The sequence below is a fragment of the Tachysurus fulvidraco genome, chromosome 20 (genome assembly GCF_022655615.1).
Source record: "Tachysurus fulvidraco isolate hzauxx_2018 chromosome 20, HZAU_PFXX_2.0, whole genome shotgun sequence".
Taxonomy (NCBI): domain Eukaryota; kingdom Metazoa; phylum Chordata; class Actinopteri; order Siluriformes; family Bagridae; genus Tachysurus; species Tachysurus fulvidraco.
In genome coordinates, this window is record NC_062537.1 from 11,402,395 (window position 1) to 11,429,499 (window position 27,105).

The window sequence follows — 27,105 nt, forward strand, 5'->3', positions numbered from 1 at the left end:
TTTGTCACTGTTGTAAGGGGAGTCCCATCAAACTTAAGCCATTTTCAGCGCAAAATCTCCTCACATTTTTTGCAGAACATCCTCTACCCCCCCCCCCCCCCATTTCGTGTGATATCCGCGCATAGATTTCTGCAGATGACAGGCCTTGTTTTGCCATATCTAATATCATAACTGTGTACCAAAAGACATTTTAGTCTGGGCTATAGCAACATTGGCACAATCTCAAATTTGGCGCTCTTGTCATGTAAATGACCACATCCGGTCTCGGAATATAAAAAACGGGCCTTTTTTTGTTTCTGTTTTCTGGTGATTGTATTTTTTTGTTATTCGAAATATAAAATGAAAATCAAACCATTTTTAAAATTTTACTCATCCGTTTTTGACCATGAAAAAGAAAAACGCGTTGTATTTCAATTGTAATTTTTGTATTTTAAAACGAAAATCAAATAGCCACTCCTTTTTTGTTTTTTAATACCCGTTTCTAAATGGAAAGTCGAATGACCAAAAGATACACGGACCCTAAAGCAGTGAAATCTCATTATTCTTATTACCAGAGTTGATAGCACAAACAAAATATTAATGCAAACAATCCATTCAATACTAAATAAAAATAACATTTATTGATTTGGGCTTTGTCTCGTGAATATTTTTTTTAAATTAATGACTGCATTCATTGGACACACTGTTCGTAGAGAATGCACACATACATGAACTGATTTGATTCAAGACTGGCTTCATTACATCATGCATAACATTTTGGTGTCCACTTTTGCCATTTTAAATAATACCATAACTTTTGGCTTACTATGCAGTCATATAATATATAATATAAAACTCTTCTTGTTTTAAATTCTCACTGAGGGCTAAACCCCCTAAAGATGAAATCCTAGAACCGCCCCTGAGAGGCATGTCATCAAAAACCTTTATTGAAACAAACACATTGGACTCAAACAACAACAGGGTAATCAACATCAGTTAAGTACAGAACAGCAGCTGGTTCCCAAAGTTCTTTGAGTCAGTGCATGCTCTTCTTGGCCTGAATATCAGCCCTGCAAACTCTGTTAGCTCATGGTATTTGGGTGCACATAGCTTACAGCGCATGCGCAATGATTTATTTTTCCATCCAACCATTTCACAAAATTCTTCCAAGCCAGGGATGTGTAAGGGTTGGAGTTAGTTGGTCTTCCTGGCTATACCAACTTCCTCGCTGGTGCTGGTTGTTGAGACATTTGGTTTGAGTTTTGAGCCTCTGCCATGGACACCTTCGCACTTGGCTCCGTCTGCTATATGTCCAGCGTTGGGTAACTGAAGTGTGACGTGATTTGTGTCATGTGCAGGTGCGATCGGTTACGTACAAATACACCAATAGGGTGTCGGAATGGTATATGTTTATACTTCTCATCCAACCACAATCAAATTCACTCTATCCGGATGGCACGATTTATCTTAGTAGATTTTTTTTTAATGAAAACAAGCCGGTGGAATGAACTAGGAGTAACGAGGGTAATTTTTAAAATGTAAGGAGTAGAAAGTACAGATAATTGTGTGAAAATGTAAGGAGTAGAAGTAAAAAGTCTGCTAAAAAATAATTACTCCATTAAAGTACAGATACTCAAAATTTCTACTTAAGTAAGGGAATGAAGTATTTGTACTTCGTTACTTGACACCTCTGGTAGCGGCACATCATCACACAGCTTACATGGAGAGGTCTGAGCGACAAAAGGTAACATTACTGCAAATACATTTCAGGTTTCTTTTATGTTTTTTACATTGACCTGAACAACCACGCTGCTGTCTAATTTTTAAATCTTATTTGACAAAGTTTCAACCAACTAACAGTTTATTTTGCTTATAACTAAGTTAGCTATCGAGCCAGCTATCAATGTTGGCTAACTGTTAGTAGCGAGTGTGTTAGCTGGCTAGTTTGTCTCTGAGACGTAACGCTAGAGCAGTAAATAAAAAGTCTTACATGTGTAATGGGGTAGAAGGTGTAGGGCTACATATCGGGTGGACTACAAATCCCAGGAGTCAAGAGAGTATAAAAGGAAGTCAAACTTGGTGACTTTCTCTTTGTGTACCATGTGCTAAGAAAAGCTGTTTGATGTTTTTGAAGGCTGTGTTATAGCAGATGAAAAGACCAATTGATTAATGAACAGTGTAGTAGCCTAGAACTGAATTGTAAAGTGTCCTCATGGGAGTTGTGTTGAGTGGTGCCTCTGAGAAATAAAGATATATTTAAGAGTACAGATGATGCATGACTGCTGTTTACTTTTATCGAAAGCATTGATGGCCTAATGGTTGCTTGAGAAATGACTTTAAATGTTGAATTGGGTTTGGTATTTTGAAGTGGCAAAGTGATTTATTTTGGAGAGTTTTGTTTGGTTATTTGTTTTCTTGTTTTTCATTTATCTTGGACCAACTAATGACCGTGGGGTTTCCTTTACCTTATATATGTGGTGTACTCTGTTAATGTGGGGGGAAACAACTTGTAGTGGTTTGAGGTTATGATTTACTCTTGCTGTGGAGTGCAGATTGAATGGGTTTTTTTGTTTGATTTGTAATTTGAGTGTGCATTTATTTGCAGAGCAGCAACTACCATTAGAAAGGATTGGGAATCCTGCAGTGTTGTATAAAGTACTAGAAAGCAATACTTGAGTAAAAGTACAAGTATCGTACTAGAAAAAGACTTTGGTAGAAGTGAAAGTTACCTTTCAGAATATTACTTAAGTAAAAGTCTTAAAGTATCTGAGATATACTGTACTTAAGTATCAAAAGTAATTTTCTGATATTTAATGTACTTAAGTATTTGAAGTAAAAGTAAAATTTCAGTGATTTTCGGTAGGCATAAGAGGCACTTCATCCAGTAGGAAGAATCTTTCATTCCAATGTACAGAAACATTTCTTGCAAATACGGCCACGGGTGTATAACATTATCTACTTCACCCTGTTCACTGAGTTCATCACTATCGTCGGGGTGGTGGTCTATGATAACGCGAGGTTCACCAATAGGTGCTTCCATGGCGGTTTCAGTTGTGCTTCCTCCTCCTTTGGCAACATTACGCTGAAATAGAGCGTGTGGACGTGCGTAATGCAATCTAGGAGCAGTGATTCGCCAAACCTCCCTTATTGCAGTCGCACACACTTCTTCTAATTTTATTTTGTAGTAACGAGTAATGAAGATGCTTAGTGGAAATATATCAGAGTAAAATTATACATTTTATCTAGGAAATGTAGTGGAGTAAAAGTGAAAGTTGACATAAATTTAAATAGCGAAGTAAAGTACAGATACGTGAAATTTCTACTTAAGTACAGTAACGAAGTATTTGTACTCCGTTACATTACAACACTGGAATCCTGTTGTCTGCAATGGTTACAATAGTTCTTTTTTCTTTCTTTGTTTTTGTTTGGTTGTTTGATCTTTTTGCCATTTTTAATTCTTTGTAATGCTGCTTGTAAATGTTGTAAAATAAACCTTGTCATATTTGAAAAAGAAACACACTAGTGGTTACCCTTAATTTTAAGGTTCTCCTCATCCCAACCTTAAAATTAAGGGTAACCGTATCTTCTGTATCTTTCAGCGGGGTCATGTATGCTCCTCTGGTAGTGGAAGTGTCGCCGGTTCTTTGGGGACTTGGACACTAATTTAAACATTGAGGACTGGATTGAGGAGGCTGAGGCCTGCATTGGGGATGGGAGTAAGACTGTATGAGAAAGGGTAGCATTTTTGTTAGATCATTTGTGAGGGGAAGCCAGAATGGAGATCAAGCTCCGACCAGTAGCTGAACGGGAAACTCCTGAATTAATATTTCAGGTGTTAAGAAGTATGTATGATGTAAAGCAGACATTTGTGCAGATGCAGAAGAGGTTTTATGATCTAAAACAAAAAGAGGGTGAATCCCTGGTTGAATTTTCTCATGCACTTGTGTCTTTGATGGATGCTATTCTCATAAGTCGTCCAGATGGTGTACCAAATGCTGACCCAGTTGTCCGTGACCAGTTTGTAGAGCATGTTAATGATGTAGCACTTAAACACGAACTTAAATGTTTTGTAAGGCATACTCCACAGTGTACTTTACTTGATGTTCGAAGTGAAGCCGTAGGATGGATTGAGGAAGGGAAGAGGCAAGTTAGTCCGTCTGCTGCTCAGTTATGGTGTAATGCTGCTCAAAGTAGAGTAAGGCCCCGTTCACACTGCAGGTAAAAGTGGCCCAAAAAATTTTTTTGGGATCAAGTGACCAGGTCAGACTTCTTCAGGAGTAGTGTGAACACTCGAATCTGGCCCAGATTAGATTTTTTTCTTCCATATGTGGTCCTGAATCAGACCCAAATCTGATTTTTTTCCCAATGTGGCCGCAGTGTGAACAGCCAAGGTGGATTTGATGCGACTTTTACGTCATCTACATCGACATTCGTCACAATTATGCGCCGGCGAAGACTTTTTTCTTTTGCTTAACACACACACACGTTACAAGTCGCCGCGTTTGTGTCACCGGCGCAAACTTTTTTTTTTTTTCACAGGCGAAAACGTGACAGAAACGTGACTGGTAACGTGTGTGTTAAGAGTGTTATATAAAGTGGTTACGTGAACCAGCTCATAATGTTTGCATTGAATACATCACATTATAGCATTACATGATATGTTTGCTTGCACCAGATGATACAATACTTCCTCCATAACCTCGCCAACTTTTTAACGCAACGGTGTGCTACGTGTGACGTCATTGTTATTGTTTGTTTGCGCATGCGGGTCAGTTCGAAACCGCAAACTGTTCACACTGGTATCTGATATAGGCCACATTTTAAAAGGTAATGTGAACAGCCAAACAAAAAAATCAGATCTGAGCAAAATATCTGAATTGAGCATTAAGGCTTGCAGTGTGAACGTGGCCTAAGTGAATCACAGATGCATAAGGAATCTACTGAGTTAAAAGAAATCAAGAAGCTGTTAAAGCAACAAGAAGCTCAAATTGATGATAGATCTGCCTCCCCTGTGGTTATTAGTCAGACAGACTACTGAAGTGAGCAGTGAAGGTTTAAGATCCTCTTGCCTCCCCTGTGGTTATTAGTCAGACAGACTACTGAAGTGAGCAGTGAAGATTTAAAATCCTCTAGCCTTGTTTGTCCTATGGTGATCCAGGGTCTTATTGGCACATGTCCTACTGTTGTCATTCAAATAGGGAGTGTTCCTGTTTCATGTTTACTGGATACTGGGTCAATGGTGACTACAATAGAGTCTTGTTTTGACCAACACTTTCAACAGTTAGCACCAGATTCTTTAAAAAAGTGTGGTTGGCTTCAGCTAAAAGCTGCTAATGGTAGAAATACCCTGTATTTTGAAATGGTAAAGTGATTTATTTTGGAGAGTGTGTTTTGGTTATTCGTTTTCTTGTTTGTTTCATTTATCTTGGACCAACTAATGACTGTGGGGTTTCCTTTACCTTATATATGTGGTGTACTCTGTTAATGTGGGGGGGAAACAACTTGTGGTGGTTTGAGGTTATGATTTACTCTTTTGCTGTGGAGTGCGGATTGAAAGTTTTTTTTTTTTTTTGGTTTGATTCGTAATTTGAGTGTGCACTTATTTGCAGAGCAGACAGAGGCTCTTACTGCTATACCATGTAATACATTTCCATCACTGCTAAATTACAGTGTTGTGCTTCCAGTCTTTAGGAACCCAAGCCGACATCAGCTGAAAAGCATGGCCAATAGTGGCAGTGATGAGTTTGAAGATGGTACCAAGGTAAATGAGTCTGCTATGTTTCAGGAGATTTATTACACAAAGAATGATCCCAACATTGGAGTTTGAGTGTCATCAGATACTGACACAACTTTATTACCCAAGCAAACTCTTTGCAACCCTCTGCAAACTAAAGAATTAGTTTCTTATGCGTTCTCGATTCTCATGTTTGACCTGTTGTTTAATACTGTACACACTCATGGCATGAAAGAGTTTAGGCTAGTATCAAACTGTGTACAAAGACTTGTTAGCACATCATGCCTAGATAAGAAGCACTGAGTGTAAGTGCCCGGTAAGGTTTTGATGTCTTTTATTTTGAAATTGCCACTTTTCCTTTGTTACGTCACTTGGTGTCCACAGGTGCATATAATCTGGGAGTTTGCACGTGGATGGAGGTGGAAAGGGGGTGAGTAGCTGGGACACTCACTTTCTGTTGACCGTTTCGTTTCTTTGGATATACATTTCCTTTGAACGGTTCTTTTGATTTACAGTTACTTCCTTTTCTATTTTTTGGAGATTATTTCATCTTGCCATCATTTCTGCTATACATCACAATAAACCACCTGAATGAAACTGAAACGCGTCATCTTTAACTCCCTCTACTCAGCCTCTTAGCGGCTACTGGTTGCTGCTACAGTTTAGTTAACAGAAAACTGACTCGCTGTTGGATTTGATCATTGGGATCGTGGATCATTGGGATCGTGAATCACTGGGATCTTGGATCATTGGGATCGTGGAGCATTGGAAAGGACTTCTCTGGATGCAGAAAAGATGAAACACGGACGCACACACCGAAGCAAACAATGACTACAGAAGAGGTATGTTAGCGGTGTTGCTGTTTTTCGCTCCAGCGTTGCTATTTATTGAATGTGAAGACGCCTGTGTTGCTGCGTGAAGTTTGTGTACCGCGATATTGAATGGATTGGATTGGCTTGTGATTGTGAAACAAGGTGCAAAGTTGTTTCGCACGGTGGTGTTGCGCCCATTCATGAAAATATTGGATTGATTAATGCGCTTTGAGTGCGGCGCTGTTGGATGAATGTGGATTGCGTTGTGGGCGAAATGAATGTAGATGAGCCTGAGAACGCTGCTGAGAGCAGCAAGAGAGAGCCTAAGCCTACTGCAAAGGCCTTGGCAGTCAAAATGGAGGGATTGCAAAAGGATCGCAAGGCTATGGTGAATAAAATGAAGAGCATGATTTTATCTATGAAAGACCTCATGAAATGTGATGACAATGCTCCACAAGTGCGTTCAATGTTGATATCTTTGAAATGTTTAAGGGATGATGTATCTGTGTTGCATAAAAAGATACTTGTGTTTCTCCCTCCTGATGAACTAAATAAACAAACGGAGTGGTTTGAATCAATATGTAAACGCAATGATGGATTTGTGGAAGATGTGGAAAAATGGATGAATGAAGTGGAAGATTCCATGCAAAGTGCTCCAAATACAGAATCAAGTTCTACTCAAGGCCATGCAAATCTTGGCTCATCACTCTCAGTTTTACATTATACAAAGCCATTGGATAATCCTCTTATACCTCCATCTTCAGTTGAACCAGTATCATCATCTCACAGTATGCAGGATCCAAGTGAATATCAGAACCTTAAAGCTGGCCATGATGAAGTACAGTCTCAAATACAACCAACAGACAGTGTTTCTAATGTGAGCAGGAAAATGTTGTCTAGTAACACAACTCATGGATCTCAATGCAGTCGATCTTCTATTGCATCTGCTCGTCTTAAGACAGAGGCCGAAATGGCAGCCTTGTTGGCACGTCAGAAAATGTTACAGCAAAAACATGCACTGCAGAAAGAAGAGGAGGATCTGAGGAAGAAAAAGGAACAAATGGAGCTTGACACTGAAATTGCTGTATCAATGGCCAAGATGAAAGTATATAACGACTCGAGATCGAAATCGAGTATATCTACTACGCCTCCTGATACCAATGTTTTAAAGAAGAAACAGACTGGAACTGAATCTTTTATTCCTAATGTGGAATCATTTTTACCTTTAAGTTCATGTGTATCGTCACAACATCTACCTGTATCATATTCACAGACTCATGCTACTCAAGAGGATTTAATGCATTTCCCAACTCTCAGTTCAACAATCGCAATATACTGTTCAATCTAATACAAGGCAGACACATTCTGCACCAGTCATGATAATGCACATGTACAAGGACCTAGAGTGCAGGGTGCACATGGATCAAGTTCACATGATGGTTTGGAAGGACGAGGTGTTTTCGAGCTTATTGATAAGCAAAATGAAATCGCTGCCCTATTAATTCAGCAACGTAATTCGGCTTCGCTTCCACCAAGGGAGGTCTCATTTTTTGATGGCGATCCATTGCTTTACTATGATTTTATACGGACATTTGAAGAGGTAGTGGAAAGGAAAGCAGTTGGTGACGCAGATTGTTTACATTTTCTGGAGCAGTACACTAGAGGGCAACCTAAGGAACTTGTAAGGAGCTGTCAGCACATGATTCCTTCTCAAGGGTACATAAGGGCCAAAGCTTTGCTTAAGGAGCATTTTGGCAATGAGGTAAGGATAGCCTCAGCTTACATGGAGAAGGCATTATTATGAAGAACAATAAAGTCTGAGGATGCTAAAGCTCTGCAGGATTATGGCTTGTTTCTCAGAAGTTGTTGTAATGTTATGCAGAATATTCATTACATGAATGAGTTGAATCTTGCCACCAATATGCGAGTCATTCTTGCGAAACTTCCTTATAAGTTGAGAGAAAAATGGAGGATAGTGGCATATGATTTACAGGAGCGACGTAACCACACAGCTTGTTTTTCTGACATTGTGAATTTCATAGAAAGACAAGTGAAAATAGTTACAGATCCAGTATTTGGAAACATTCAAGATGTTCTGCCTAGTGGAGGTAGAAACCTGAATGTAAAGTCACCTCGTTCCAAATCTAGAAGCAGTTTTGCCACCAGTCACTGCAACAGATGTAAATGAATGTAGTGGGAAGACTGTAAACAGAATCTGTCTTTTCTGTGAAGGGGAACACAAATTGGATTTTTGTAAAAGGCTTGCTGAGAAATCTCATGGAGAAAAGATGAATTTTCTGAAGAAGAATGGGATTTGTTTCGGTTGCTTATGTACAGGGCATGTCAGCCGTGATTGCAAGGAGAGAAGCATATGTAAGGTATGTCATCTCAAGCACCCAAGTCTTCTTCATATTACTTCATCAGAGAAAAGGAGCATTCATTACACTAGGAAAGAAGAATCAAAGCCAACACTGGGTAGTGCTTTGGTCTCACTTCAATCCAGTGCTCTTACTAGGGCTGGTAAAGACAAGTGTGCATTGTCTATTGTTCCTGTATGTGTAAAGTCAAAAAAGGGAAGTAAAGTGGTGATCACCTATGCATTCCTGGATTCTGGAAGTTCTGCAACTTTCTGCACAGAGAGTTTAATGTCAAAGCTCAATCTCTCTGCCAAGAAAATCAACATACTAATGAGAACCATGAATCAGGATAAATCCATCTTTTGTCATGTTCTTAAGGATTTGGAAGTGTCAGGATTGAATCAAGAGCATTACTGTACTTTGCCAGAAGTATACACTCAGAAGATCATGCCTGTAAGCAAAGCTAATATTGCCACACAAAATGATCTTGCTTGTTGGCCTCATTTAAATCACATCTGTTTGCTGTCAATTGATGCTGGTGTAGAGCTGTTGATTGGAGCTAATGTGCCAGAGGCATTGGAGCCATGGCAGATTATTCGTAGTCAAAATAATAGCCCATATGCTATAAAGACCATGTTTGGGTGGACAGTTAATGGACCAATGAACCTACTGGAGAAGCATGCTGTTGAGGAGTATCCTCATACCACTGTTAATAGGATCACAGTTATGAAGTTGGATGAGTTGTGGGAGCGACAGTTCAAGACCGACTTTCCTGAATGTGTTCAAGAGGAACAACAAGGATTGTCAAAGGAAGATCATAGATTTATGGACTTTGTTTCTTGATCAGCAAGACTGATGAATGAACATTATTACATTGGTCTTCCACTCAAAAATGAAACTGTTGTCATGCCAAGATATAGAGCAATAGTGGAACAACGTGCTCTGAATCTTCAAAGAAAGCTGCGGCGAAATGCAACCTTTCATTCTGATTACGTTAATTTCATGAAGAGTGTCATCTCCAAAGGCCATGCTGAAAAGGTTCCCATAGCAGAATTGGAACGACATGATGGACGCTTATGGTATCTACCTCACCATGGGGTACATCATCCCAAAAAGCAAAAGATCAGAGTGGTGTTTGATTGTGGAGCATCATACCAAGGAACATCATTGAATGAACATCTTCTGCAAGGTCCAGACTTAACAAGTCCTCTGAGTGTTCTTGTGACTTTTAGAATGGAGTATGTTGCTATGATGGCTGACATAGAATCGATGTTTCATCAGGTCAAGGTGCATCCCAATGATTGTGATCTATTGAGATTTCTTTGGTGGCCAGGAGGAAACATTGATGGTGATCTGGAAGAATACAGAATGGTCGTGCATTTGTTTGGAGCGACATCGTCTCCAAGTTGCTCTAGTTATGCATTGAGAAGGTGTGCAGAGGATCATAGGGATCTGTATGATGCCAAGACTGTAGACGTTGTCTTCAATAACTTTTATGTAGACGATTGTCTTGTATCTGTGCCTACAAACTCAGATGCTGTGCAGCTGTACCAAAGTCTCACTGAAATATGTGCCAAAGGTGGATTTCGATTAACGAAATGGATAAGTAACAGCCATGCTGTGTTGAATGCCATACCTGAGGAAGACAGAGACCAGAAAATAAAGAGCTTGGATTTGGAACATGACATGCTACCATTGGAAAGAGCATTAGGTGTTCAGTGGTGTGCTGAGTCAGATGTTTTCAAGTTTAAGGTGACGATCAAAGATAGACCTCTTACCAGAAGAGGAATTCTTTCTGTCATTAGTTCTATTTATGATCCTCTTGGTTTTCTGTCTCCAGTGATCTTGCGTGGCAAAATTATACTTCAGGATCTGTGTCGAGAGAAAATTGGATGGGACAGCACTATTCCAACAGTGTACATTCAGCGATGGACAAGTTGGTTGGACGAACTTTATGAATTGGATAAATTCCAGGTTCGCAGGTGTTTTAAGCCTGACAACTTTGGAGAAGTTACATTGGCCCAATTACATCACTTCTCAGATGCCAGTGAGCGAGGTTATGGCACCGTATCTTACTTGTTGCTTCATAATGATCAGAACATTGCCCATTCTACTCTGCTAATGAGTAAAGCAAGAGTGACACCTTTTGAAAGTAATCACTATCCCTCGTCTGGAGCTCACTGCTGCTACACTTGCGAGTCGTATGGACAAGTTGTGGAAAAGAGAGCTGAAGTTAAATCTTCAGGATTCTGTATTCTGGACAGACAGCACCTCTGTTCTTAAATACATCCAAAATGAGACTTCTAGGTTCAAATGCTTTGTAGCCAACAGAGTGGCTGAAATTCAAAAGGTTTCTGAAACTACACAATGGAGGTACGTGAACTCTTTCAACAACCCAGCTGATCTGGTATCCAGAGGTATAAAGGTGACTTCCTTCTTAAAAAACAAGATATGGATTTCTGGTCCTTCATTTCTTCTTCAACCACAAGAGTCGTGGCCCATGGATCCTACTGATGTAGGTGCAATGTCCTCTAATGACCCAGAAGTAAAAAGGAGTGTTCTGGTGAATACTGTACAAGTTCAGCAGGATTGATTTTATTCCATACTTTAATCACTATTCTTCATGGATGTGATTGAAAAAGAGCATAGCATGGATACTTCGATTCAGGAACATTTTAATTGATCTAAGCAAGGAAAAGGTTGATTACTGATTACTGTGACATGGACAAATTGCGACAAGAAGATGCAAAAGTTCAAATCCAATATGACCTTTAAGTTGTTGTCTCCAGAAGAACTGGAAAAGGCCGAATTGGAGATTATTCGAAATTATATGATGGCTACTTTGCGACAGAGATATTGGGTCCCTGGTGCCAGCACTGCGATAAGGAGGATTTTATCGAAGTGTGTAGTCTGTAAACATCTTCATGGAACCACGGGTCATCAGCAGATGGCAGATTTGCCACAGGAGAGAGTTACACCTGACAAACCACCTTTCACCCATGTTGGAGTGGACTGCTTTGGTCCCTTTGAAGCTAAGCGAGGAAGGAGTATTATAAAACGTTATGAAGTAATTTTCACGTGTTTGACCATAAGAGCTGTTCATCTCGAAATATTATCTTCACTTGATACAGACTCTTTTATTCATGGATTAAAATGTGGATCAGGGAGTATCTACTTGAACTACAAGAACGCCAGAAGTGGCTTGTGAAGAAACGGAATTTTCAAGTGGGCGATATTGTGCTTGTAGTGGATGATACTGCTCCAAGAAGTTCATGGATTATGGGCAAAATTATTCATATCATACCAGATAAAAAGGGATTGATACGTCAAGTAAAAATCAAGACCAAGAGTACCTACTTGACCAGACCTATTACTAAAATTTGCCTTTTTGAAACTGAGAACTTTTAGTTGTTTAATGACGTTTTAAAGTTTACATAAATTGAGAACTCTCAAATGACATTCTGAAGGCTTAGTTGGATTGGTTTGCATGTTATTACAGATATTGTTCAAACATTGAAGAACTAGACATTTACACCCTCACATGCACATTGTGTCTGTAAAATGAGATTTAATGATTTCATGTGTACAGAAACATACATTGTGTAGTCTACTGTGATTGTATCGTATTATGATTATTACTTTTTTTTTTTGGGTGTAATAATCAGGGGCTGGTGTGTAAGTGCCCGGTAAGGTTTTGATGTCTTTTATTTTGAAATTGCCACTTTTCCTTTGTTACGTCACTTGGTGTCCACAGGTGCATATAATCTGGGAGTTTGCACGTGGATGGAGGTGGAAAGGGGGTGAGTAGCTGGGACACTCGCTTTCTGTTGACCGTTTCGTTTCTTTGGATATACATTTCCTTTGAACGGTTCTTTTGATTTACAGTTACTTCCTTTTCTATTTTTTGGAGATTATTTCATCTTGCCATCATTTCTGCTATACATCACAATAAACCACCTGAATGAAACTGAAACGCGTCATCTTTAACTCCCTCTACTCAGCCTCTTAGCGGCTACTGGTTGCTGCTACACTGAGTGTTAATTGATAAAATGAACTTAATATGAATTTATGGTGAAATTTTACATCCAAAAAAAACAGTCTTGAAAACATCTCAGTAACCTCTTGCCCGTGATCAGTCGTTTTATCTGTAATTGGGGGGGGGGGTGTGTTTTGCCTAAAAGCTTCAATTCAATTTATTTGTATAGTGCTTTTAACAATTTCCAATTGTCTTAAAGCAGTTTTACAGAAGTATGGAAACAGAAGAGAGAGGAAAAAGAAATAAATATATAATAATAATGATAAGAAGAAGAAGAGGAGAAAATAAATAAATACATAAAATTAAAGTTTGAAAATAATTTAAAAAGATTAACTTAAAATTTAAAATACTATATATCTATTCCTATCCCTAATGAGCAAGCTGGAGGTGACGGCAGCAAGGAAAATCTCCCTGAGATGATATGAGAAATCTTGAGAGGAATCAGATTCAGAAGGGAACCCATCCTCACTTGGGTGACACTCTACAGTAAATAGTGCAAATGTAAATAATGTCCTTCTACAATAGTTTATAATTGTGAAACCGAGAGCTCTTGAGGAACTAATGGGTCAGTGTAAACTCTTGAGTTCTGCACAGACCTGATTGCTGATAAAGACCAGACCATACAGCTGACTGACACAATATTGGTTCAAAAGAAGACATGACAGTCTCCGGGCCGCTTCATTCACAACAATCCCATGAGACACTGGTAAGGTGACCACTGGGTGATGAGACTCCAGCCAGCGGTAGAACATCAGAATTGACAAAGTAGATCCATAAGAAGTGACTATAAGCCTAGGAACTCGGAACACTGGGAGCTCAGAAGTGGCATATATAGCTTGACAGAGAGAGAAAAATTGTTAGGTACGACTGTGATCAGGTTATGGACAATGTAAATGTATGCAGACAAGGACTTCGGCAAGACTTTCTATGACAGCATAACTAAAAGGCTAGATCCAGAAGGTGTGACAGACATGAGGGCTTCCTGGGACGTAAAGCGTCCCACCACTCCACAGTCTGCAAACCTGAGCGACTTGCGAGGGTGGTAAGCCGACACCATCCAGACATCCCAGTTCACCAAACACTCCATGCCTATGAACCCTCCAGATCTACTGCTTTAGCTAATAAAAGCTATTCTTAAAAAGCTAGACTAAACAAGTAAAAAGCCTGGACTTAAAATTATTCGTTTATGTGGTAAGGTTCCTCGTCCGGATGGGAAGGTGGATGGTCTGGGTTTGCTGGTGTTGGATGAACCATGTGCTAAGCAATCTGACCCAACTGTGCTCTCCCTGTGGCTTTCTGAGAACAGTAAACAACACAATGTCACTGTGAGGACACAATCTGGAATACAGTGCAGACATGAATTTCAGACTGTTTCATATATACAGAAGCATTATTTAGAGAAGCTAGTTTGTGCTGTATAGTGTACATTGTGCAGTGTAAGTAATAATTCTTCCCCTCTGCCAAAAGACAGAACAAAAATATCTTCTTTTATAGGAAGTGAAAGTGAAGAGTATTGAGAACCCACAGAAGAACCCAAAAGCTATAGATAACTGGATAGAAAGCATTAGTGAACTACATCGCTCCAAACCACCAGCTACAGTACATTATACCAGGTACAAACACTAGCACACAGTGATTTATAACTTGCACAAACGCACTATAAATTATAACAAACATTTACATAAATTATACACAATACTTAATACACAAGCTGAAACAAACACTGTACCACACAAACTGGTTCAGCTCCATATACAGATTTCTAAGTGTAGCTCAAGAAAGAAAACAAATAAATAGAATGATTTGACTTAAATGATTTTCTGCATGTCTTCCTCAGACCCATGCCAGACATTGATACCCTGATGCTGGAATGGCCACCTGAGTTTGAAGAGCTTTTGGGCAAGGTTTGTTTTAAACAATTCATGTGTAGAACCTAATTCTATGTATACTATTTACATGAATGTTAAAATCTAAGACTACCTGTTTATAAATCCTTGCCAGTTCACACTAGTCAAAATACTGTAGAATAAATCCTATCTATTTGTGCTTTCTCTCTCTCTCACAGGTGAACCTCCCCACAGCAGATATTAATTGTGACCTGGCAGAGTACATTGACATAATTTGTGGTTAGTTAAAGTCTTTTAGTCCCTATTTTATTTTTTTAAGGATCAACATTGTAATATAATTTTAATAGATGACGTTCTATAGGTATCTTGGACATTCCAAGAACCGAATCCAGTCTCTCCACGTCCTGTTCACACTTTATTCTGAATTCAAAAACTCCCAGGTTTGTTTTCATTTTTTGGCCTTCTTGTGCTCCTCTCTGAAATGTCTGACGTGTCTGACCTTTTATATCAGGTTTAGTCTGCAGTGAGATCTGTTATTACTCTGGTGTGGGAAGGAGTTACTACAATTTAAAGTGGGATTTAGTGTAATTATGTTGGTTTTGTAGAAGTCAACATTCTGTTTTCCTATTTAATCTTAGACAAAAATTTATCAAAAGAAACTCCTATTAGGGCTTTCGAGCCACATGCACCAAATTCGGATATGTTGTAGACCCTGGTCTGAAGTTTGTTGCTATTACTTTTCTAAGCTATCCGAGTTCCAGTACTTCTGTTACCGGGTCTCAAAATGGCCTTTTTTCCCATAAACTCCCATTATAAACTTTGGAGAAACTCTGCAAGCTTTCAAACTATCTACTCCAAACTTGGCCAGCTCCTTTAGGGTGATACTCTGAACAAAGTTGTAAATTGGTGTACCGACTGGCCCTTCGCCCCCAAAATATACAAAATCAAAATTTAGCACAACATGGACATGTGACATATCAAGACAATCAGCCCAATGTTGGGAACTTCTTCAAGAGTATTCGGATGACGTCACATGCTCATCTCCACTTGCCTCCAAATGTTTTGGCACCCTAGATTTCTGTCCACTTGCCTCCAAATATAACACTGATCCTTATGTCCACTCGCCTCCAAAAAACACCGGCCTTTGAGAATACTTGCTTTGTCAAAGCCAACATCAAAGTTTGTTGCGACGAACTTTACAAATCTAGGTCCTTTTTTGTTGTCTACCTAAACACAGATTGCAATCACAATACAGTCCTCAGTACAATGGTGTATTATCTTTCTACAAATTCTGTAGCTTAACTAAGTAACGGTTACTTTACCTAAGTAACAGTGACACATATCCTTTATAGCTAACAACTGTAGAGGAAATGTTTGTAGATTTTTGTTTTAATTAACTTCTTTCCTGTGAAATTTCACTCCTGTGACACTCACACTAGAGTGACCTTTTTGTCTGTCTCTTATCCGCTCTCTTTAACTCCCTCTCACGCTCTCTCCCTCACTCACACACACACACACACACACACACTCGCCAATGTGTCACATGTCACTCCACCCCCACTCTTTCCTTTACTTCTGTAAGCAGTATGTACCTCTCAAGTTTGTCATTTTTTAATTAAGAAAATGTCTGTATACATTACATTTCTATGAAAAGGATGCATAGCTACAGTTTCTTTATTCTGTGATTTTGCAAATAAAGACTTCTCCCCCCCCAGACAGTGACACACTTCTCTTTTATCTGATTTGACTTGGATGTAATACCACATGATGCTGACATCATCTCACTTTTAAAATGGCTGTGGTTATAAGTGTCAGTACATAGTGCTGCTCTAGTAAGTAGCGTTGACACTAAAACATTCATTCCTAGCAGATCGCTTTGTGTTCAGGGACGAAATGGATTTGAAACAATAGAGAAGCGAGTTAGAAATACACTTACAATGCCAGGAGGTGACTTTTTCATTATGATGCTTCTTCTTTGGACATTTGTTGGTAAGATTTCTACATCATATACAAACAAAAGTAATTGATAACATCTGTCACATTTAACCTTTTAAAAACATTTCTACAAAGTTAAAAGACAAGCAGAATACCAACATTCAAAGATTTATGTCAGTAGTTGATTGTGAAAACGAGCTACAACTGACATTGTTTTGCAGGCAGGGGGGTTGATGGTGAGACAGTGACTGGAGTGTTACATGAGCGAGTGGAGCTTCGAGGACGTTATGGACAAAATCCAGATGTGGAATCTGTGGAATGGGCTAGCTATACTGTACATTCAACAAAGAAAGTGTTATATAGCGTTATTAAGGCAGGAAATGCTACATGCTTTTATCGCTGCCAAAATATTTCATTTAATTTAGAGAATATGAGTCTTATTTTGGATCATATCACAAAGAAAGATGAAGGCAATTATGAGGAGAAAACCATCTTTAAAAATAAGACCATTCTATATTTTAATATCACATTATCTGTACCATGTGAGTACCGTATTTCACCTCTACTGCTATTACTGTACCTATATGATTACAATTCTTGGCAGCTGACTTATCCATTATAAACATACTTTTATATTTCCCATATAGGTTTGGAGCCAAGGATTCTAGCTGTATCAAAAATTGTCTCTTTTTCCTCTGGCTCTCTGACCCTGAGTTGTGAGACCAGCGGGGAGTTTAAGCAGCTGCAGTGGTTTAGAAATGGCCTTCCGTTGCCTGATGACCAGAGATTCTCCCTCAGTGATAACAACAAGACCATGGTGGTGTCCAGCCTGACCAGTTCAGACTGTGGCAACTACACCTGCCAAGTATCAAATGCACACGGAACATCAGCAGCGCATGTTATTGTCAGCGGTAAGATATTTGTGTATTTGTTATAAAGTGCTAAAGCTGAATTCATTCCTGGTGTTTTTAACTAAAATTTAATTAAACAAATTAAAAACAGTTTAAATAGCAGTTTAAAAGCAATAGCTTTTAGGGACAATTTTTTAATTATACAAATAATCCTGCCCCAGGCTTGTTGTTGTTGTATTAAATTCGTAATGTATGTTTAGTCTGCTTATTTTGTTTGTAGACAACCAATGGTTACATTGATGTAATTAACATCAATAATTAACCTGGTAAACAGTTTGAAAAACACCATGTTACAAATATCAGGTTTTGACTTTGTTAATTTATTTATTAAAAATTTGATTCTAGGTGATGCTTGTGAACCAGTTTCCTGGTTTTGTGAAGAAGTTTAATCTGTGTAAGCAAATATTATGGTAAATATGCCAGTCATTATAGTAACAAAATATTAACACTAATCAAATTATATACTAATCATTGTATTATAATTTAATGATGCAACACTTTTCTTTTCTTTTTTTTTTGTGGTTAAAGTCATACATTTGCATCCTTTAAAACACAGCAAGTGCTTTAAAACCAGGTCAATAAGAGGTGTACAATCTCATTTAATGAGCTATTTAATGCTGTCAATTTATTATTACAGCCGATTAACTTAACTGATTTTAGTTGATGGAAGGTAAATAGTCACATAAACATGTGAATGTAAAGCTTATAAGTAATGGAATCACTGAATAGTCAAGTCAAGAAGCTTTTATTGTCACTTCAACCATATATAGCTGTTGCAGTACATAGTGAAATGAGACAACGTTTCTCCAGGATCATGGTGCTACATAAAACAAAGACAGGGCTAAGGACTTTAGTCCTAGCCACATAAAGTGCAACTGTGCAACCTGGTGCAAACAGTGCAGGACAGGACAAGACATTGCAGATGTAAAGTTACAAGACAATACAAAAAATACAAAAAAGACAATACACAAAAGACAATAAACAGAAACAGCACCGACCAGTTTAAATACTGTATGTTCAGACAATGACGTATGTTCATAGAATGAACACTTAGCAGCAGGGTCCCTGAGATAATGTATAGGATTTGTGCAAAAACAGCAAACAACTGAGATATTGTACAGTATGTGCAAAAACGACTGAAAGAGCAAAAAAGTAAAAAAGCATGCAAAACAGCATGTAAACAGTTTGATGAATGTAAGCAGCATGTAAAAAAGTTTATGGATATATATATTAGAAGTGTGTGTATTTGGTGTAGGTCTGTGTAGTCCATAAGTCCAGATGATGTTGGATGTATGTTGTGCTCAGTACAGTTCAGTTCAGTTATTGAGAAGTCTGATGGCTTGTGGAAAGAAACTGTTACACAGTCCTGCCGTGAGGGACTGAATGCTTCGTTACCCTTTTCCAGACGGCAGGAGGGTGAAGAGGGTGTGTGAGGTGTGTGTGGGGTCATACACAATGCTGTTGGCTTTGCAGATGCAGCGTGTGGTGTCCATGATGGATGTAAGAGAGACTCCTAAAAAAGCTCCTAAAATCTTCTCAGCTGTCCTCACTATCAGCTGCAGGGTCTTGTGATCCGAGATGGTACAGTTCCCAAACCAGACAGTGATGCAGCTGCTCAGAATGCTCTCAGTGGTCCCTCTGTAGAACATGGTCAGGATGGGGCGAGGGAGATGTGACTTTCTCAGCCTTCGTAGGAAGTAGAGACTCCGCTGGGCTTTCTTGGTGATGGAGCTGGTGTTGAGTGACCAGGTGAGGTTCTCCTCTAGATGAACACCAAGAAATTTGGTGTTCATCTACCGATAATCCATCAATGTTCAGCAGAGAGTGGTCGCTCTGTGCTCTTCTGAAGTCAACAACCATCTCTTTAGTTTTATCAACATTGAAAGACAGGTTGTTGGTTCTACACCAGGTAGTTAGATGTTGCACCTCCTCTCTGTATGCTGACTCGTCGTTCTTACCGATGAGAGCCACCACAGTCGTGTCTTTGGCAAACTTAATGACAGAGTTCGATCTGTGCATTACTGCACAGTCATGAGTCAGAGTGAACAGCAGTGGACTGAGCATGCAGCCTTGAGGAGCTCCAGTGCTCAGTGTAATGGTGCTGGAGATGCTGTTCCCGATCCGGACTGACTGAGGTCTCCCAGTCAGGAAGTCCAGGATCCAGTTGCAGAGGGAGGTGTTTAGTCCCAGCATGCTCAGCTTCCCAATCAGGTATATATCACCTACCTGTCAGGGGAATCAGAGGCACTTCTTTCTGGTTGAAAATCTAATTATTTATTTGATCCTTATGGATTTAATTATTTATTTTTACACACAATCTATCCTGTTGTAAAGTTCTCACTTTTGTTTTGTTTTTCCCACAGAACCTGTTTACAGTGAGCCCACATCTCTTCAAATAAAAAAATCATATACATACTACATTAGCAGAGTGAAATGATTTACATATAACCAAGATGCATATTCTCTTCCTTTGTAAAGTTAAATCATTACATCATTAATCACTAGAGGATTTCTGTGTGAATTTTGAAAATGCATTCAGCTTGATGAATACAAGTTAAATAAAATGCATAAAAGAACATATTGTTGAAATCTGCATTTCTCACAGTAGAAAAACTGGAGTTTACATGGTCTTTATATCTAGAAGACATAATACATCTTTCGAAATAAAAGCTTGTATTTTTTGGGTAGAAAATAGTATAGTACTTTTACTGCTGGTTATATGAAATTAGCATACACCAGTTCTGCAGCATAGAGATTTGAAGTCAGCCTTTATTATTGTGTCATTCTCAAACGAGTAGATTATTTGAACCCAGGTCCGTAGCCAGTTTATATAAAGGGGGGTTCTTTTTTCAAAAAGTGGATCTTTTTCAGTTTATCTCTTGACACGTCCAGCTACAATAATGTATCATATTAATTTGAAACAGCAACCCAGAATATTCGACACAAGCAGTGATTAAAACAATGATGACAATAATAACATAAAAAAGACTTAAATTCTTGACCTTTGGGGGGGGGGGGGGTCTTCGTTCGGAACCACCCCCACCCCCCACGGGCTTGGAACCGACTCTAAAGTGAGCGTTTGGTGTCCGCTCGCATTTCTAAAGATTTTTTCGCAGTATTGTGTGATAATGGGTAAAAGTTTAGCAGTATTCTTTTTTCAAATCTCATTTGTACGTAAACACAGACAAGATCATATAAAAATACATTATTTAGATTGTTGCGGGAGAAAGGAAATAAGAGCTGCCGTTTTAAATCGCAATCTACGGGTGGTGTTGCTGTCCAGATTTACGTGCATTGTGGGTAGTGTAGTTCGTAGTGTGTGTGGTCAGGCAGTCCACCCGGAGCTGTTGTGCACTGTAAACCCTGATAACGCGAGAACGAGTAAACGAGCGTCATGTATCGGTAACGAACATGAATTGTCAATTGGGAGTCAAAGGAATCGATTAAACGAACCGACTCACACTGAAAAGAGTCAGAATTCACGCTAAGCAGCCACACTACACTGCTCCTCGTACAAAGTCTCGCAGAAACATCGCGAGATTGGTGTCCCTTGGTAACGGTACATCACACAGCTTACATGGAGAGGTCTGAGCGACAAAAGGTAACATTGCTGCAAGTACATATCAGTTTTTTTTTACATTGACCTGAACAACCACGCTGCTGTCTGAGTTTGAATCTTATTTGACAGCGTTTCAACCAACTAACAATTTATTTTGCACATAACTAAGTTAGCCATCGAGCCAGCTATCAATGTTGGCTAACTGTTAGTAGCGAGTGTGTTAGCTTAGTTTGTCTCTGAGACGTAGCGCTAGAGCAGTAAATAAATATGTGTCTTACATGTTTACTGCAGTGTGACGTTCAAAAAACTTGTTTTTAGCCTCAGCTTATTGCCAACCAGCCGTACGACGAGACCCTGGACCTCAACGACTCAGAAGAGGTGTCCAGTTTGTACACACCTACTCCACGGCAAGCAGGCAGGTCTTCTGAGGCTCTTACTGCTATACCATGTAATACATTTCCATCACTGCTAAATTACAGTGTTGTGCTTCCAGTCTTTAGGAACACAAGCCGACATCAGCTGAAAAGCATGGCCAATAGTGGCAGTGATGAGTTTGAAGATGGTACCAAGGTAAATGAGTCTGCTATATGTTTCAGGAGATTTATTACAAAAAGAATGATCCCAACATCAGAGTTTGAGTGTCGTCAGATACTCACACAACTTTAGTACCCAAGCAAACTATTTGCAACCCTCTGCAAATGAAAGAAAATTAGTTTCTTATGCGTTCTCGATTCTCATGTTTGACCTGTCGTTTAATACTTTCATGGCATGAAAGAGTTTAGGCTAGTATCAACCTTTGTACAAAGACTTGTTAGCACATCATGCCCAGATAAGAAGCACTGAGTGTTAATTGATAAAATGAACTTACTATGAATTTATGGTGAAATTTTACAGTCAAAAAAGAAAGGGCCACCTGCTAGTCCACACGAAACGACTGAAAATAATGATGAAGAGGAGGAGGAGGACGACGACGATGATTCTGATGAAACAGAGTCAGATGAAGATGACGGGGAGCCAGGATCAGCTCCAGAAGGGTAGGAACAGTCTTGGAAACATCATAACTCAGTAACCTCTTGCCCGTCATCAGTCGTTTTATCTGTAATTTTTTTTTTTGGGGCGGGGGTTTGCCTAAAAGCTTCAATTTAATTACATTTATTTGTATAGCACTTTTAACAATTTTCCATTGTCTCAAAGCAGCTTTACAGAAGTATGGAAACAGAAGAGAGAGAAAAATAAATAAATATCTAATAATAATAAGAAAAAATAAGGATAAAAATAAATAAACAAATACATACAATTAAAGTTTAAAATTAATTTTAGAAAATTAACTTAAAATTTAAAATACTATATATCTATCCCTATCCCTAATGAGCAAGCTGGAGGTGACGGCGGCAAGGAAAATCTCGATGAGATGATATGAGAAATCTTGAGAGGAATCAGACTCAGAAGGGAACCCATCCTCATTTGGGTGACACTCTACAGTAGATAGTGTAAATGTAAATAATGTCCTTTCTACAACAGTTTATAATTGTGCACCCGAGAAGTCCTGAGGAACTAATGGTTCAGTGTAAACTCTTGAGTTCAGCACAGACCTGATTGCTGATAAAGACCAGACCATACAGCTGACTGACACAATATTGGTTCAAAAGAAGGCATGACAGTCTCCGGGCGGCTTCATTCACAACAATCCCATGAGACACTGGCTGACCATGCAGATCAATCCCTGGCAAGGTGACCACCGGGTGACGAGACTCTAGCCAGCGGTAGAACATCAGGATTGATGAAGTAGAAGAAAAGATGATCAGGCTAGGAACTCGGAACACTGGGAGCTGGCATATAAGGCTCGACAGAGCGAGAGAAAAATTGTTAGGTACGACTGTGATCAGGTTATGGACAATGTAAATTATGCAGACAGGGACTCCGGCAAGACTATCTATGACAGCATAACTAAAAGGCTAAAGCCAGAAGGCGTGACAAACATGAGGGCTTCCTGGGATGTAAAGCGTCCCACCACTCCACAGTCTGCAAACCTGAGCGACTTGCAAGGGTGGTAAGCCGACACCATCCAGACATCCCAGTTCACCAAACACTCTTTGCCCATGAACCCTCCAGATCTACTGCTTTAACGAATAAAAGCTATTCATAAAAAGCTGGACTAAACAAATGTGTTTTTAAGCCTGGACTTAAATACTGAGACTGTGTCTCGGTGTCTTAAGTCTGTTTTTAGTCTGTTTCTGACTTAGCTGAAACATATAGCTGTGTGTCATCAAAGATCAATTTCACCCCAACCACGGACTGTTTACACTTCTCCCATCGGGCAGATGCTACTGTTGTCTCAGAGCCAGAACAAATAGACTGAAAAATAGCTTCTTTTCCGTGGCTGTTTCTGTACTGAACAGCTGATATGGTGTTAACAATCACCACTGTACTGTCACTTTTCTTCTGTTTTTTGCACTATTTTTCACCACTTTAAAACTATCATTACACTTCGTTATTCAGTTATATGTACATATTACTACACCTTCTGTATAACCTCATACCCTTATTTATTACACTGCCACTTGTAAATAAGCCATCTATGCACTTCTGGTTAGATGCTAACTGCATTTCATTGGCTCTGTACATGTACCTTGCACAATGACAAAGTTGAATCTAATCTAATCTAATCAGCATAACAGTGAAAGCCAATTTCATGTTTACAAATGATTGCACTAAGAGGTAGCATATTTAGGGAGAAAAGAAATGGGCCTATAACAGAGCCTTGTGGAACATCGAACATTACCTTAGTTTGTTTAGAGTGGTCACCATTAAGATCTACGAACTGATATCGATCTGTCAAATAAGCCCCGATCCATGAGAGGGCTGTCCCTTTAACACCTACAACATGTTCTAGCCTATCAAGTAGAATAGCATGGTCAATGGTGTCAAAAGCTGCACTAAGATCAAGTAATGCTAGAAAAGAAACACAACCCTGAGCTTCACCTCATTGTGGAGAAAAATGTGAGGACATTCATGATTCGCATTATGAGGAATTTTATGATGTTTTGTTTTGATTATCTTCAGATTAGAGCTCAGATTTCATGACAAAATCAACAATTGGCTTTAAGAATGTTTAAAGCTTTGAAGAATTCAGAGGTTTCTTGATATCCATTTTCTGAGATGATTTTTAGAAAGCTAAGGGCCCCATCAATTTGAGGGACAAATGATAAATAATACAGATAAATGAGATGAAATCCAACAGCTCTGACTCACTGTCATTAAACCTGTTAGCTAGAGGATGAGGCTTATCAGCGCAATGCCTCAGAGAGAGAGAAACCATATGATTAGTAACAACTTAACTGACCCTTCCTTAACAAAGGATGTAGAACAGGCTGTTTTCAATAGACTTTGTATGCAGTGGGTTCATACATTTATCAGACAAAATTAATCAGTTGGCTTAATTGAGAATATATGTGAAATTTTAAAGTGGAATACACACACACACAGTATGTATGTATGTACGTATATCTTTATATATGTTGTGTTTGATCTGTCTCCCTACAGGGCATATGATCCGTCAGATTATGACCACCTTCGTGTCACATCAGATATCAAAGAACTTTTCCAGTACATCACACGGTAAGCTGTGTGAACGTTCCTGAACAGTACAATAAAATCCACAGACACTGTTGTTCTGAAGTGATGGAACATTATTTAAATATTGTAATATAAGTACAGACATTTTTCCTATAATCTAACATGAAAATGAATAAATATGCAATAGTCTCTTCCTCTTCTATCCCTTTCAGATACACACCACAGACCATTGAATTGGACCATAAGCTGAAGCCTTTTATTCCTGACTTCATTCCAGCTGTCGGTGACATTGATGCTTTCCTCAAAGTGAGTGGATACTATAATTACTACTACTACTAATTAAAATAATGTAAACATTGTTTGTATGCCAATTTATTTATTTGTAGTGTGTGTATATAGTTACATTGTGGATTTAAAAAAGAAATGTACGTGGATTGCTGTTAAAATTATTCGTTTATGTGGTAAGGTTCCTCGTCCGGATGGGAAGGTGGATGGTCTGGGCTTGCTGGTGTTGGATGAACCATGTGCTAAGCAATCTGACCCAACTGTGCTCTCCCTGTGGCTTTCTGAGAACAGTAAACAACACAATGTCACTGTGAGGACACAATCTGGAATACAGTGCAGACATGAATATATACAGAAGCATTATTTAGATAAGCTAGTTTGTGCTGTATAGTGTACATTGTGCAGTGTAAGTAATAATTCTTCCCCTCTGCCAAAAGACAGAACAAAAATATCTTCTTTTATAGGAAGTGAAAGTGAAGAGTATTGAGAACCCACAGAAGAACCCAAAAGCTATAGATAACTGGATAGAAAGCATTAGTGAACTACATCGCTCCAAACCACCGGCTACAGTACATTACACCAGGTACAAACACTAGCACACAGTGATTTATAACTTGCAGAAACTCAGCTCTACATACAGATTTCTAAGTGTAGCTCAAGAAAGAAAACAAATAAATAAAATGATTTGACTTAAATGATTTTCTGCATGTCTTCCTCAGACCCATGCCAGACATTGATACCCTGATGCAGGAATGGCCACCTGAGTTTGAAGAGCTTTTGGGCAAGGTTTGTTTTAAACAATTTAATTCATGTGTAGAACCTAATTCTATGTATACTATTTACATGAATGTTAAAATCTAAGACTATCTGTTTACAAATCTTGCCAGTTCACACCAGTCAAAATACTGTAGGATAAATCCTATCTATTTGTGCTTTCTCTCTCTCTCACAGGTGAACCTCCCCACAGCAGATATTAATTGTGACCTGGCAGAGTACATTGACATAATTTGTGGTTAGTTAAACTCTTTCAGTGCTTATTTAATTTTTTTAAGGATCAACATTGTAATATAATTTTAATAGAGGACTTTCTATAGGTATCTTGGACATTCCAGTATACAAGAACCGAATCCAGTCTCTCCACGTCCTGTTCACACTTTATTCTGAATTCAAAAACTCCCAGGTTTGTTTTAATTTTTTGGCCTTCTCGTGCTCCTCTCTGAAATGTCTGACGTGTCTGACCTTTTATATCAGGTTTAATCTACAGTGAGATCTGTTATTACTCTGGTGTGGGAAGGAGTTACTACAATTTAAAGTGGGTTTTAGTGTAATTCCTTTTTGTTGTCTACCTAAACACAGATTGAAATCACAATACAGTCCTCAGTACAATATATTATATTATATTTATTATATTTATTATATTATATTATATATATATTATCTTTCTACAAATTCTGTAGCTTAACTGCTTAAGAAGACTTTCCTAAGTAACAGTGACACATAGCCTCCAGAGCTAACAACTGTAGAGGAAATGTTTGTAGAAAAAAAAATCTGATAAACTTCTTCTTTCCTGTGAAATTTCAAACACTTTAATGTCATAGAAAAATTTGACGTATATGTGTGAAACACCAGTTTTGCATCATAGCCGATTAGACATGTGACCGATTATTTCTCAATCTTGTCTCTAGCACTTTAAGAATTCGACAGAGGGCCGCAAGTCCAACATGTCGTCCATTCAACATATTGCTACAACAGAAGCAGAGACACTCACACTAGAGTGATTTTTTTGTCTGTCTCTTATCCCCTCTCTCTAAATCCCTCTCTCTCACACACACACCAGCATATATGAATTCACAAACTTTATGAAAGACCTAATGAGTCACTCCACCCCCACTCTTTCCTTTACTTCTGTAAGCAGTATGTACCTCTCAAGTTTGTCATTTTTTATTAAGAAAATCTCTGTATATATTACATTTCTACCAAATGCATGTATATCATTTGTATATACATGTTCTTTATTCTGTGATTTTGCAATAAAGACTTTTCCCCCTCAGACAGTGACACACTTCTCTTTTAT

The 27,105-nt window shown here is 38.7% G+C and overlaps 2 protein-coding genes and 1 pseudogene across 8 annotated transcripts; all 3 read left to right on the forward strand.

Moving 5' to 3' along the window:
• Positions 1–13,811: 13,811 nt before the first annotated feature.
• LOC113647225 lies at positions 13,812–15,321 on the forward strand (annotated as a pseudogene).
• A 1,222-nt stretch (positions 15,322–16,543) lies between these two features.
• On the forward strand, positions 16,544–20,187 carry LOC113645283 (HEPACAM family member 2-like). Of its 7 annotated transcripts, none has more exons than XM_027150812.2 (5): positions 16,544–16,754; positions 16,922–17,242; positions 17,348–17,611; positions 17,957–18,021; positions 19,975–20,187. In XM_027150812.2, exons 1-4 carry the CDS (start codon positions 16,703–16,705, stop codon positions 17,998–18,000), a joined length of 681 nt encoding a protein of 226 aa, XP_027006613.2. In that variant the 5' UTR covers positions 16,544–16,702; the 3' UTR covers positions 18,001–18,021; positions 19,975–20,187. The 7 variants fall into 7 exon arrangements, with proteins under 7 accessions (XP_027006613.2, XP_027006630.2, XP_027006622.2 ...); XM_027150829.2 differs by having other exon boundaries at positions 17,957–18,005; XM_027150821.2 differs by lacking the exon at positions 19,975–20,187 and adding an exon at positions 19,085–19,268.
• Positions 20,188–20,646: 459 nt separating this feature from the next.
• LOC113645265 (intraflagellar transport protein 46 homolog) lies at positions 20,647–27,081 on the forward strand. The gene is made up of 12 exons (XM_027150784.2): positions 20,647–21,212; positions 21,489–21,585; positions 21,664–21,740; positions 22,065–22,204; positions 24,714–24,788; positions 24,959–25,052; positions 25,213–25,341; positions 25,496–25,614; positions 25,751–25,817; positions 25,983–26,043; positions 26,126–26,211; positions 26,717–27,081. The coding sequence occupies exons 1-12, from the start codon at positions 21,189–21,191 to the stop codon at positions 26,807–26,809; spliced, it is 1,062 nt and encodes a 353-aa protein (XP_027006585.1). The 5' UTR covers positions 20,647–21,188; the 3' UTR covers positions 26,810–27,081.
• Positions 27,082–27,105: the final 24 nt, after the last annotated feature.

What these genes read in the sequence shown, in the direction of transcription:
- LOC113645265 (XM_027150784.2), top strand. Translation starts at nt 21,189, where the DNA reads ATGGAGAGGTCTGAGCGACAAAAG. An exon ending in CTTTTCCAGTACATCACACG is followed by an intron (nt 24,789 to 24,958) that starts GTAAGCTGTGTG and finishes TATCCCTTTCAG; the next exon opens with ATACACACCACAGACCATTG. An exon ending in ACATTGATGCTTTCCTCAAA is followed by an intron (nt 25,053 to 25,212) that starts GTGAGTGGATAC and finishes TTATGTGGTAAG; the next exon opens with GTTCCTCGTCCGGATGGGAA.
- LOC113645283 (XM_027150804.2), top strand. Translation starts at nt 16,703, where the DNA reads ATGCCAGGAGGTGACTTTTTCATTATGATGCTTCTTCTTTGGACATTT. An exon ending in TCTTCTTTGGACATTTGTTG is followed by an intron (nt 16,755 to 16,921) that starts GTAAGATTTCTA and finishes ATTGTTTTGCAG; the next exon opens with GCAGGGGGGTTGATGGTGAG. An exon ending in AGCGCATGTTATTGTCAGCG is followed by an intron (nt 17,612 to 19,974) that starts GTAAGATATTTG and finishes TTTTTCCCACAG; the next exon opens with AACCTGTTTACAGTGAGCCC.